This window comes from Lagenorhynchus albirostris, chromosome 18, assembly GCF_949774975.1.
Source record: "Lagenorhynchus albirostris chromosome 18, mLagAlb1.1, whole genome shotgun sequence".
Lineage (NCBI taxonomy): Eukaryota > Metazoa > Chordata > Mammalia > Artiodactyla > Delphinidae > Lagenorhynchus > Lagenorhynchus albirostris.
In genome coordinates this window covers 3,668,674-3,682,728 of record NC_083112.1, presented here as the reverse complement: position 1 = coordinate 3,682,728, position 14,055 = coordinate 3,668,674, and the positions used below count along the sequence as shown (strand labels likewise).

Below are 14,055 nucleotides of genomic sequence, written 5' to 3'. Positions count from 1 at the left end.
GTCTTTTACCTCCTTAGGTAGGTTTATTCCTAGGTATTTTATTCTTTTTGTTGCAGTGGTAAGTGGGAGTGTTTCCTTAATTTCTCCTTCAGATTTTTCATTGTTAGTGTATAGGAATGCAAGAGATTTCTGTGAATTTTGTATCCTGATACTTTACCAAATTCACTGATTAGCTCTACTAGTCTTCTGGTAGGATCTTTAGAATTTTCTGTGTATAATATCATGTCATCTGCAAACAGTGACAGTTTTACTTCTTCTTTTCCGACTTGGATTAGAATGTTTTTTAAAAGGTCAATTTTAAAATATCTAATGGATATGAGTGCTTCTGAAACCAAAACTACAAACACTGCTACACCTTCTTTGAAAAAAGCACAAAATAATATAGCTGTTAATGGAAAAAACTGGACAGGTATCAATCACCTTGTGAGGTTCAGACAAGCCTCACTCCAGCAACGACTAACACCTTCCTTCGGGAATAATAAGCCATTCGTGGTTTCTGGGTTGATTTTGGGAACTCTGCTTTCACTTGTGTTTACCTAAACTTGGCTAGACCCTGATAGATGCAGGTGTGACACAAGGACAGGAGGACAGGGGCGGGGCAGGTGCAGCATCACTGCTCTCATGCTTTCTGTGCCCTCTGTGAACAGGAGCCGTGGATCAATAGCAGGTGTTTTAGAGCAAATTTACACGGGAAATACCTGAAGGGCTGATGTATATATATAGAAAGAGACATTCCACCGAAAGCAAACGTATTATCCTTCGTCTATAAAAATGTTGCTGACATCACCAAAGGGCTGTAAGCAATGGGTTTTTATTATCTAGTAGTAGTGACAGGTCTACACAGAAACATCACCACACTTTTCTCCAAAAATATGTGTTTGGGAAACCACAGGTACAACGTCTACATCTAATCCTTCAGAGACTGTTTGTGAATCACATGTCAGTCTCTGGGGACTTTAATCTCACTTGTGTGCGAGTCCAAGAGGACTACAGTCTTGATAAGAAATGATTAAGTGGCTTTTTTTGTCTATAAAAAAAAAAAAAAAGAGGAAATCCACCCCAGACAGTAGGCACTGTCTATAACTGAGGTTCTCTGGGAGTCGGGGCTGATTCAAAAGAAAAGATTGAAGGAAAGGGCTCCATTGGAACCAGCTGATCGCGTTCCAAGGAGACTCCTCTGAATAGGACACCAGTCACTCAACTTCAGATGTTCTTTCTGGATATTTCTTCCTGCAGTGAGCTGTGACATGGACTCTATTCCCATCAACACATGAGAAGTCATGTAGCCCTTTCATTTTATCACCTATGCACCAGAGCTTGTGACACAAGGGTGACAGAAGTCCTAGATAATTTTAAAGCAATTCAAACAATCAAAATTAGATTTTTTTGGGACTTCCCTGGTGGTCCAGTGGTTAAGAATACGCCTGCTAATGCAGGAGACACGGGTCCGAGTCCTGGTCCGGGAAGATCCCACACGCCGCAGAGCAACTAAGCCCGGGCGCCACAACTACTGAGCCTGTGGCACTGGAGTCCATGAGCCACAATTACTGAGCCTGTGTGCCACCACTACTGAAGCCCGTGTGCCTAGAGCCCGTGCTCCGCAACAAGAGAAGCCACCGCAATGAGAAACCCATGCAGTGCAACGAAGAATAGCTCCCACTCGCCGCAACTAGGGAAAGCCCGTGCGCAGCAACGAAGACCCAATGCAACCAAAAATAAATATAAAATAATAAATAATTTTTTTTAAAAAATTAGATTTTTTTTAAATTAGTAGTTTCACAAGTCCTTTTCAAACTAAAAACGTGCTGCTTTAACACTCATGAAGTAATCTGGGCTTAAATTCCCTTTCTTCAATTTTCATTTCTGCGATGCTTAGCAGGCAGAGGTTGCCAACCCAGATGGGGAAGGGAAAGGTTCAAGCCTATTAGAAAAACCTATGAATTGCTAGAAATCATTATAATGGCTATAGCTATATAAAATAATAATGCATATCTCATGCATTAGAACTACTAGATACTTGTAGTATCTAGTAGTAGATACATGTAATGAAAACATGCTTAGTCTCTGAGACTAAATTTTTGTGAAGAAAGCAATAAGAAAATCAAACTCTCATCAACTTTTGAATTCTCTGGCCTCTGTAAGGATGTTTAATACTTTTCAGGAAGGTGTCATGGTCTTATTGTTTATAACGGACAGATAATGCTCATAGGGGCATCTTAAACTTTTCTCGGTCTTGTGAATGAAGAATTCTATAAAACACTTCTGTCAGTGCATCTGAGGAGCCCTTAGGCACCTCTATAAGACGGTTCAAAAACGTAATACAAAAATCAGCATCGGGAAGTTATTCTTTAAATGAATTACCTATGTTCATTGCAGTTTCTTGTTTGTCGCCCGTCAACACCCAGATTTTAATTTCTGCCTTCAACAGAGTTGCTATGGTTTCTGGTACGCCTGCCTGCAGACGATCTTCTATGGCCGTGGCCCCAAGCAGCAGCAAATTCTGAATTAAAAAACAGCTTCCGTTAAAGATGGGGACACACGTAAGAGCAGCCTGAACGACGAAACTCTTGACAAAAGAAAGGCAGTCAAAGTGTTCTGAGACAATTACCTCATTTCCTCCACATGAAACCTTAGTCTGCAGATAATTGATGACAGTCACATGTGCGGCATCTCAAAACCACCCACAGGGCTAGAACCCCTCCGCACACACGGGCCAGCACATGCCATCTACTTCTGGGCACACGGGCACCTGGGGATAGGAAACCACCTGGGAAACCACCTGGCAGCAGAGCACATGGGTGAGTTATCCTGGGGACACTAACAGGACTGAGGCTCCTCTCTCACTCCACTCATGAGTCCAGGGCTGTGGTACAGTTAACACATGAGAAAAAACTATTCAGTGACCAAAACGGCCAACTACCTCCCGAGTGCCCACCTCTGGCCAGGGGACGCACAGACATCGCACCTATTGAATTGCTTTATGATTCTCAAAGTAATTTTGGCATTTCCAGGGAAGCAGGGTAAATGAACATTTGATTTCACTTCCATGCATCCCCAAGTTCCATTAAAATGACAAACAAGGGGAAAAAAATCAAAGGGGAATTTTAAAAAGATAAATAAAATAAAGGAATGAGAAAAGCAAGCAAGCAATGACTTCAAAGCTACTGAAACTGGAAGATGGATGGACCAGTGGTTGCTGACATGAAACGGAAAAAGCTGAAATCCAGCTCCCAGATTCGAGGGATTCAATCTGTGGGAAGCTACCTCATGTCTTGGGAGGAACTGAAATAACAAAATCACATGGGCAGCGCGGAGCGGCAATGGCAAAGCTCAAAGAGGACAGCAAGTGTGAAAACATTTAGTAGGTACGATGTCCAGCCAGCCTAGGCATTTTGACTGCTCAGGAAACTCAGCAGGGCCAGCTAACGTCGTTACACCTCATCTCAGGCAAACCCAGAAAGTCGCCGTTTTTGACCTGATACTTCTTAAGACGTGAACGCTTAGCAGAGGGTGGCTAGACCTTTCGGAGAGCTCATAAACACTGAGTGTTTCTTAAAGCAAAGAAACGATGAAAAGCTAATGGTGAGTTAAGATACTTACAAGATCAGAGAACATCACTATATAGCCAAAAGGTTTCTGCACCAAAACTTTTTTTGCTCATTAGGTGTCACCGGGCACGTAATGTAACGCATCTACCACGTGCAATTACCTTCTCAATGATCTCGTAACACTCTTCCAGCCGCTGAGCTCTGTCCTTCAGGATGGTGCTGGCTTCTTGGTAGACTTTGAGCCACTCTGCATAATCACTCTCAGAGAGGTCGGCGTAAGCCACACAGAGGGTCCGCAAGCCTGCAAAACAGTCCCGCGTCTCCCGGTGAGGGCCCTAGTGACGGGCAAGCAGGGTGCCTTATCCCCAGGGGACACCACGTGTGCAGAAAATGGAAGAGACCATCCACTTTACAGGTCACTCTAAGTCAACGTGCACACACTCAAAATGAACTGAAAAGCGACCTTATTTTAATATAAACCACTGCTTCTATAGATGTTGACGGAACAGGAAAAGCCATGAGACTGAACTCCTCACAGCAGAGAAGCACACGAGGAGGGACGCACAGACATCACACCTATTGAATTGCTCTATGATTCTCAAAGTAATTTTGGCATTTCCAGGGAAGCAGGGTAAATGAACATTCGATTTCACATCCATCCATACCCAAGTTCCATTAAAATGACAAACAAGGGGGAAAAAATCAAAGGGGAATTTTAAAAAAGATAAATAAAATAAAGGAATGAGAAAAACAAGCAAGCAATGACTTCCCGTCAGCCAGGAGGCAAGACGGGAAGTGTGTTTCCAGACAGCAGTAAAGGCCCAGTGTGCTACCACGTGAAACACACAGGCTTTCAAGCAGCCGTGCCTGTGTGTGCGTGTGTGTCCCTGTGTGCATGTGTCTCTGTGTGTGTCCCTGTGTGCATGTGTTCCTATGTGTGCACGTGTGTTCCCTGGTGGGCACGTGTGTCCCTGTGTGCATATGTGTTCCTATGTGTGCACGTGTGTTCTCTGGTGTACATGTGTGTGCCTGTGTGTGCACAGACGTGGATACATGCGGCCAGAGAGGCTCAGGAAGGCAACGAGGCAGCAGCCGGCACTCAAGCTCTCATCACATCCACGTGCAGGGGAGCCTGACAGGAGTGTTGTTTAAAGCCCTTCTGAGAACTCCCTTCCTGTTCTCCACGGGTACAGTGGATTATTCTTGCCTGAAGTCTAGGGTAAGCCAGTGTCATAAGGGAAACGAGAGAGGGCCTGGGAAATAAGGTGAGTCTTCCGAGAAAGGAGTGCAAAACTGGAGGGCGATTCTGCATAGCATCGTGGGCTGGCCTGCCTCACCCTCGTCCCTCTGGTTAAGAGTTAGCGGATGGGAGGGTGGGAGGGAGGGAGACGCAAGCGGGAAGAGATATGGGAATATATGTATATACATAACTGATTCATTTTGTTGTGAAGCTGAAACTAACATACAATTGTAAAGCAATTATACTCCAATAAAGATGTTAAAAAAAAAAAAAAAGAGTTAGCGGATGACGTTTAGGTAACAGAGCAGTCGGTCTACAGCCACGACTCTCGTCACTGCCACCGGTGCAGAGGGTGGGGACGGGCTTGGCACTAGAAAATGACCCGCCTTTGAAGCAAGCCAAGTGCTGCACAAAAATGACACGTGAACACGAAGGCTCACCCGACTGCCCCCTGAAAGCACACCTCCAAGGGCAGAAATAACGTTTCCAAATTCCACTCACCTTCCGTGGCAAAATACTCCAGATGGCATAGTGTTTCCTCCATGTATTTTGAATCTTTAGAAAGTCTCTCAAAAATCACGTTATCCTGTAAAACAGGGAAACGCTATGACCGGCAAACCTCAGGTCAGCTGACGCTCTAGCGCCGCGAGCCCAGCTCTGTTTTCGTGGTGTGGATCCAACGCACACCTGGGTGGGCGAGGGGAAACACAGTTCTTGGCTGGATTCAGTCATGGGCTTTGGAAAACAACCTGGGGGTGGGTAGGCGTCCACACAAACACGCCGGGGAGGACCCTGGGTGTCAGGAGAATGAATAATCAGGGACACGACGGGGCCGACGTTCACCTCGATTTGCAAAGCTCACACCAGACTTTGTTAACACCCTTTGCAGAAGTGGGAAGCATAAAACACACACCCTAAATTGCTCAAGTGTACTCTCCGTTCCTGATGCTGCAGGAGCTCCCACCCAGGGAGGGCACGACCCACCCTGCACAGAACCTGGTTCAGCTGAGAACACACGGTGTGGACAGCTCATCACCTGGGGACTATTTCCATGACCCACAAGCAGGGCTGGAGGATTGCAGGCTACGGATCATGCAACAAACATGTGATAAATGGCAGTTTGGGGCCCCCCCCAAATCTAAGAAATTTAGTTCGGTTTAGGGGAGGCAGGTTTGAGGAGAATTAAATCCTATAACAAATTAAATGCACCCCTGCAGCATTTCCTGTTGACTCTGCTCTGTGGTTGCCCCCCTTCCTCTGTACCTCACACTGACCCCCTTCTAGCCTTGCTGTGGTTCTCAGAACACAATGGCAAATAAACAACCAAAAAGGTAAGAAAGAGTATCATATGAGAACAGGATCTAACGTAATTATCTAATCTTTCCCAATCTAATCCAATATAATCTGGACCTTGGTGAGTCCAGATCGGATGTCTTAGAATTCACACACATTTTTACTCACTTTTTAAAAAGCTCTGTCACTGTCCTCAAATACTTCTTCCCACAATTGGTAAAGACGAGTAAGATTTCCAACGAATCACTGATCCTAGCGTAGCCTCATATTTCCCGACATAGTCTCCAAAAATGAGCTTAATAAGTCTTTCCCTCAACACATAAGACCACAGTTTGACAGAATGTAGTTTTGTAGGTCAGGCTCATGAACAGTAGCATCTTTCCTTAAAGATTTAGATGCGATGACCAGGAGGCAGACAGGACAGAAAGCCTGACATAGGAAATGACCGGAGGGGGTAGTAATAATAGACCACAAATGGACACTACCTCAAACCCGCCAGCCAGCCTCTGCAGTGAATAAAAACTAAACCACGAATATTGAGAATAGCTGCTACAGAAAAAAATACACATCAGAGGGCTTCCCTGGTGGCGCAGTGGTTGAGAGTCTGAGGCAGGCGGACACGGGTTCGTGCCCCGGTCCGGGAAGATCCCACATGCCGTGGAGCGGCTGGGCCCGTGAGCCATGGCCACTGAGCCTGCCCGTCCAGAGCCTGTGCTCCACAACGGGAGAGGCCACAACAGTGAGAGGCCCGCGTACCGCAAAAAAAAAAAAAAAAAAAAAAAAAAAAAACCACAGCAAAGTCCTTAAAAGATCATAGGTTGATACAACTGACTGAATCTTCCAAAGTCACCACACGAGGATAGAAGACAGGAATCAGAATTCACACTCTAAGGATTCTGCAGGACATGGCCAGCTACTGTTTCTGAAACCAACTACCGATGAACAGCAAGCTTTCCACTGGCCTCCTTGCCACGCTGGCTTGAACCCCCATCATCTTCAGGGGGCTTTTACTACTAAGTCAGCGGCAGGCTGACTGAAAGAGCCTTTCAACCCTGGGCGACCATCAAGGATGCTGAGAACAGCAGTCAGGGAAGCAGCAGGGGTCCCTGGCGTGCAGACCCCAGCCAGTACTTACAGCCCCTTTACAATAGAGTCGAAGCTGTCCTGAAGGGGTTCGCACAATTACAGACATTCTTTTTCTGTCGCTGTAGGGTAAAAACAAAAAGGAAAGAAAACTGTCATTGGTCTGTTTTCTAGGACCACATCCTGTGATTAAACACCAAACAACCCAAAAGGTGGTCTGGCTGGCCCCCAAATGGCCAAGCTCCGTCTTCCCTACCTTTGTCCTCAAAGTCAGACTTTAATTGTGTATCTCCTACTCTTGTGCATAAACCTATTCCTTTCCCTGCCGTGGAAACTCACTAGCACAGCTCTATGATAGAAGAAGAGACAGAAATGGAGAACTTGAGCGCTTTACTCTGTGTCTAATTTGCTCCTGACAATACTGTGTCCACGTACTTTTATTTCACAGCTCAGAAATGTTCAGTTACCTGCCCAGTAAGTAGCAAAGTGCAAGATTCAGTATAAACCCACTCCACTCAAAAGCATCTCATCGTGTCTTCTTTTGACTGAAGTGGAAAGAAATGGTGAATTCCGAGGACCTCCCGATTTAGCGCAGAGGTCCCTTGGCTTCCTCCCCAGCCGCAACCCCAAGCATATGCCCAGGCACCTCCTTCCTCAGCTTTCAAAGGGACCCGCCCTCAGTCACTGACTCATTTCTCACCCATCTGTATATATACAGGAAGTCCCTTCCATACGAATGAGTTCCCTTCTGAGGCAGCGCGTTCGTAAGTCCGACAAAGTTAGCCCAGGTACCTGACTGACACGACCAGCTATACAGTACCACACTGTAATGGGTTTATAGTACTTCTCACACAAGTAATACATAAAAAACAAACAAAAGATAAAGAAAACATTTTTAATCTTACAGACACATGAGCTAACTCACTGGACGTGAGAATGCAAGTTCGTGTCTTCGAAAGTTCACAGCTTGAAGTTTGTGTATAGGGGACTTACTGTGTGTATATGGAGACAGATAGACAGATAGAGAGGGACAGTTTATTTCAAGTGCACAAAAGAGAAACATACCTAGAAAACTCCAGGACATTAAGGATTCCAAATGTCTCTTCCTGTCCCATCTAGAGGAAGAAAAACAGGCTTTTACCTGAAGTGCAAAGTATTAAAATCTCAAAACAACCAGCTCCCCAATCATAAACCTCTCTATCCATGCCTCTCCCCAAGCCCTCCCCTCCTCTCCCTCCCCTCCTGTTCCCTCCCTCTCTCGCTCTCCCTCCCTCCATCCATCCCCCTGCAGACACCTTCCGCCAAGTACTGTCTTCCCCGTCAGTCTGGTGGGACCATAGCTCCCCCTTCTGGTGGAAGCGTCTCCTTTTCCTCCAGCGGGAGTGGCTGTCATAGTAGCTGATGACAGAGTAACTTCCAAGACACACAAATAAGGGACACAAGCGACACAGGTCCATCCGAGACCGGGGGCCAGTTATGCTTCCGAATCCAGAATTTTACACGTCTCGCAGAAGTACGTGCACGCCGTGTGCCACTACATCCCCAGGGGGCCCAGGCACTACACCCTGCAATACAACAACACACTGGCTTCCTGCAGCCAGATGCACGGCTATCCCCACCAAGTGAGATCCATAAAGAACAGAGGTGGCCCCACGGGAGTTCCATTAGGCTTCCCTACCAAATGTCCACACCCCAAATTTAGGGGAAAAAGCGTGGAATTCAAAACTTTTTCAATTTTGGATTTAGAAACAAAGGCGTATAACTCTGCACCAGATTTTAGGGCAACTCATCAAATGCCTTTTCTCTTCGGGTTCTTCAAAGTTGGAACGTCAATATTCTTAATTGGGCTTCTCTGGTGGCGCAGTGGTTGGGAGTCCGCCTGCCGATGCAGGGGACATGGGTTCGTGCCCTGGTCCGGGAAGATCCCACATGCCGCGGAGCGGCTGGGCCCGTGAGCCATGGCCGCTGAGCCTGCGTGTCCGGAGCTCCGCAACGGGAGAGGCCACAACAGTGAGAGGCCCGCGTACCGCAAAAATAAATAAATAAATAAAATTCTTAATTTTTCTCCACGAGATTCCAGATTATGTGTGCACAATTTGAAAACTTTTTAATCGAATCTGCCCTTTCCTTGGTCTCCTGGGTCTGAGAGAAATAATAACTGAAGGAACACACAGATCCCCACGTGTGTGGCTGACACACAAAGCACTGGGAAGTCACGCTGTCCCCTCCACAATGCCCCGCCCCTTCGCTTCCTAAAACACAACGAATGGGCCACTTAACCCAGCCCCCGTCAGCATTTACCCCCTTCTCTCTGCAAGCCCCAGTTCCCTTTCCCCTCAGCCTGGCCCAACTTTGCCAGGTCCCCGTCCAGGGGGTCACCACTGCCACCCCCTCGGCACCCGTGCCGTGACCGCCGGGAGCCCACTGCCTCTGCGCCGATGTCACATCAACACCCTCACGGCCCCCACAGACCGCATGATGATAAGTAAAGCCACTTCGTTTTTTTTTTTTTTTTAGAGTATGCACTTTTGCATCTGATTTTTTCTTAAGTCTTTATCGAATTTGTTACAATATTGCTTCTGTTTTTTTTATGTTTTGGTTTTTTTTGGCCATGAGGCATGTGGGATCTTAGCTCCCTGACCAGGGATGGAACCCGCTCCCCCTGCATTGGAGGCAAAGTCTTAACCACTGGACCGCCAGGGAAGTCCCAAGCCACTTCTTGTAAGTAGCGGGTAACCACCTCGAGGACTTGTGGGTTGAGGATCCCCCGGTATTCACAGTTGAATAGGAGTTTTAAAGTTACTGTTACTTATAAAGCTTATCTAATCACATGGTCTATTTACTCCATCGCCCCTCCCAATTCCCATGGCTGCACTGCGGAGAAATACAGCAGCACCCAGACACCTGAAACCTGGCCGTGAAGGCTAAAATCTCCTCAAACTGGAGGTGAAGACGACACCATTGGTGAGAAGCTTCCACGGAGGAAACTCTATATTGTCAGTACATTGTCCCAACTTGTAGCGACTGTACGCTTCCCTAAGCTAAATTCCCTGTGTTGGCTGAAATCAAGCACAAATAAACAGCCTCTGATCTCCGTACTCTGTAAAGAAGAAACTGAAAATGCCGAGAAATGGGCGCTCTGTACACGGTACGATACTTTTTAGGTTTTGCACGTAAGGAAAAGAAAGAACAGACTGCCGCCAGGTCAGGAACAACACCGAGTTATTACACCAGATGGAAGCGAACTTCAAATGCCTTCAAGAGATCCAGGGATTTAAGGATGCAGAACGCCAAGAGCTGTAAAAACCCGCGAGTCCTCCCAGATTGAGGGTGGGAACAGCACAGGGGCGAGCAGGCGGGGACTTGCCCGGAGACGCTCATCCACCCGGGCAGCAGTGAGCACGGCCCCCCCAACTGCTCAACACAGAGAACGCCCATCCCACCTACCCACCCGTGTCCCTGCTGCCACCCCAAGGATCCCTATTTGACCTCATTCCCGATTCAAACTTTCTCTTCTCCCCAGATTTCTCCCTCTGGCTCCTTGAGAGCGAAACTCAAAAAAATCATAAAATAAACTTCTTGATTTCAGGGGGAAAAAACCCATATTAAAAAAAAAAAAAGATCTTAAGTGCCAACTCCCTCCTCTGTCAGCCCAGGAGACCAGAGCCAGTGACCGAGGGCTTCAGGGAGACAGACGCAGACCCACCCCCGAGGACAGGAGGCTGTGGAGCTTTTCCCAACAACTACGGGACCCAGAGCAGGCTTCCCGCATTCTTTACTGCCCGTTACTCCACATCAGTGGATGAAAGACTGCAGACAGCGCCTTTAAGAGAGATGACGCAAAAACAACACACAACACTGAGGCGACAGAACCACACAACATATTCTCACAGAGAAAAAACAAACCAAAAACTCAGCTCTCATATGTACAGTAGATGTGCTATTTCTAACATACAGTCTTCCAAAAAGCGGGTGACCAAGAGCGTCCGGCGGTGCCCTGGGGTGTCACTTACGGCCTCTATGATGACAGAGTAGGGCGTTCTGGCTGTGAAGACGAAGCCCAGCTTTCGAGCCCCTTTCACCAAAGCAGCTTCATCTGTCAATAAAGAATTGATGAGGCATTGACTAGTCTCCAGGAATGACAGGATTCTGTTTAGCACGTGTTATCTTTCACGTGAACGAGATCCACACCGGCGACAGAGGCCTGGCCTTTCGTGCAGTAAAGACCAAGGATCTAGAAGGCGCTCACTTACTCTCCCCCAACCAGGACCCTGAAAGGAGCGCTTCCATCAGAGCAGAAGCCACGGACCTGGAGCTAGTCCCCCCGGGCACTCTGCAGCCAGCGTGAGACCAGGGGCACGCAGTGGGGGCTTTGCGGGGCCGCATCACCTCCCAACACCCAGGTCCCCAGAGAGGGGAGCAGCAGGGCACACCCAGTCAGGAGGCCTCACCTGGGGAGGAGGCCTGGTAGATGATGTTATCTCTGTCCTTCTCCGGGACCACGGTGTGGCACACGGCCAGGAGGGTGAGGAACTCCTGGATGCAGGGGGCTGTGGGCTGCAAACGGGAGCCGAGGTCACCCGACTGTCGGGACACCACTGACGTACACCAGAGTCAGGTTCAAGGCACCCTCCCGCTTAGAACCCCGGACGCCTTCCTGCTCGCGTGAGAACAGAGGTCGGGAGCCCCAGCGTGGACCCCAGGTGCCCCAGGACCCAGCACCTGCTCGCCATCTGGTCCATCTCCTGCCACTCGCCACCCCCCAAGCCTGAACCCTCCACCAGCCACTCTGTCTACAGCTCTTCACACTGAGCTCGACCCTTCCCGCTGGCCCATGGCCGTCCTCCACCTGCTGTCAGCCAGTCCCTCTCTTCGCACATCCTCGGGGCTTCCGTTTACCAGTTGCTTCATCGAGGAGCCTGTTAACACCCCGTCTTGGAATGCGGTCTCTTCCCCTACTACCTGGCAAGGTGTCTGATGTAAACTAGGCCCTTAAACTGTCTGCTAAGTGAATGGGTCTCTTATTTGATCAGTTTGCTGTTTCGCAGTCTAAACTGTTTGGTGCTGTTCCTAAGACAACACCGGGATTCCGTGGGACTAGCTCTTCTCACCTCCTCTGCTGCTTTAGCACCTAGTGATCTATGGCAGGAAAACAAACTTCGGGAAACTAGACTCAGAGCCATCTGCAGGCCTGTCTGTCACCCTGCACTTTCTCCTTGCCCCTCCACCATCCCAACGCAAACAGACCATTTCAGTCACCCACCCGCATTACTACCCTCAACCTAAATACTATTTGAGGATGCTTGAGTCCTCTTTCAGAAAGCAAGGCCTCACAGGGTGCTTGTTTCTTTGACAACCTTAATGAAAACTACTCTTCTCCAGAGACGGTTCTTCTGAGATGTTGTTCCTTCCTCTGTTTGCTCTACCCTAGTAGCTGTGTCTACCTCTAAGATCAAATACAGGAAAGGACAGTATCAGTGTCTGTGACCATGACACAGAGCACGGCCTTCAGCAGCATCCTCTGTGAGGTCTGGGACCACTTTGTCAGAATCACCAGAGCTGAGGCCCTGCATCCCAGCCCGGGAGCATGGGTGCCTTCCACACTCCCATCTCAGAACCACTGCTGGGAAAGTTTTAGCATCAACAAATACGGACTAACTGAAATAGAGAAAAGGAGGCTTCCTCACTGAAAATTCAGAGAAAGTTTTAAGTATATCTATCTCTTTACAAAAGTTGGGAAAGATAAAGTTTTCATGTTGCTTGAGTTTACCTAATTTTAAAACTAAAGTGTTTTTCAGAAAAGAGTCATATTAGGTCTAATTTATACAGGTTAAACTGGTTGTGAAATGCTTTGATCACTGAATACTTTTCTAAGTCGGTGTTTTTCAGAATAGCCTTTAGAACAAAAATGAATTCAGATGAACCGGCAATAAATCCTGGTCTGTTACAATAGTTCAGAATGTGACATCACAGTTAAGAAGTGAACAGACCAAGGTCCTGACTCTCATTTCTACATCTGTTTGCCAGGTGACTCTTGGCCAAGTCAATCTTTCTATGCAACTTCCCATCACCTCTCTGGGGTGACTCGGGTGCTAAAGGAAATATACTTCAAATGCCTAGCATGTAGTAGGATGCTGTAAATGCTACGTGTTGCTATATCTTACTTTTGTTTCCTAAATGATCCTAGCCAAAGGATACCGTAATTACTTTTCAAAATACATGATGTCTTATATTCACAACTACGAAGAACTAGTATTGCAGAAACCTTACAAAGCAAAAGAAATCTGAAATGTTAGAGGATTCGACGGTAAGACTCATCTTGATCGTGATGTGCCACTTTATAACTTCACCCCGTATTTAATTTGGCTTTGAGTTCTGCGAAGTGTTCACCACACATTGATCACATCCCTAAAGCACTAACACTATATAAGCGAGGTCACATCTCTTCCCCAGACTCCAAAATGGTAACTTTCAAGACATGACACACGTACATAAATGAAACTGCATCACAAGTTATTTAAAGTCCTAGAAGCGTGTATATGTTAACCCCAATCTCCTATCACTTTGCCCCGTGTTTCCTCTTTGGTAACCATAAATTTGATTTCGAGATCTGTGCGTCTGCTTCTGTTTTGTAAATAAGTTCATGTGTATCGTTTATTAGATTCCACATGTAAGTGGCACATGATACTTACTTCACTTAGTATGATAATCTCTACACACTACTACATATAAAAAAGATAACTAACAAGGACCTACTGTATAGCACAGGGAACTCTACTCATTACTCTGTAATAACCTACATGGGAAAAGAATCTGAAAAAGAGTGGGTCTACGTATATGTGTAACGGATACACTTTGCTGTACATCTGAAACTAACATATTGTAAATCCA

The 14,055-nt window shown here is 47.0% G+C and overlaps 1 protein-coding gene across 1 annotated transcript in view; it reads right to left on the bottom strand.

The window, feature by feature from the left end:
* The window catches only part of ATP8A2 (ATPase phospholipid transporting 8A2), a 439,475-nt gene that overhangs the window by 365,070 nt on the left and 60,350 nt on the right, over positions 1-14,055 (bottom strand). Inside the window, exons 16-22 of the mRNA XM_060128800.1 lie at positions 11,616-11,721; positions 11,178-11,260; positions 8,230-8,279; positions 7,217-7,286; positions 5,290-5,374; positions 3,710-3,849; positions 2,362-2,500 (exon numbers count right to left, since the gene is read on the bottom strand). Coding sequence (XP_059984783.1) covers positions 2,362-2,500; positions 3,710-3,849; positions 5,290-5,374; positions 7,217-7,286; positions 8,230-8,279; positions 11,178-11,260; positions 11,616-11,721 — 673 coding nt within the window. The remainder of the gene's footprint in view (positions 1-2,361; positions 2,501-3,709; positions 3,850-5,289; positions 5,375-7,216; positions 7,287-8,229; positions 8,280-11,177; positions 11,261-11,615; positions 11,722-14,055) is intronic.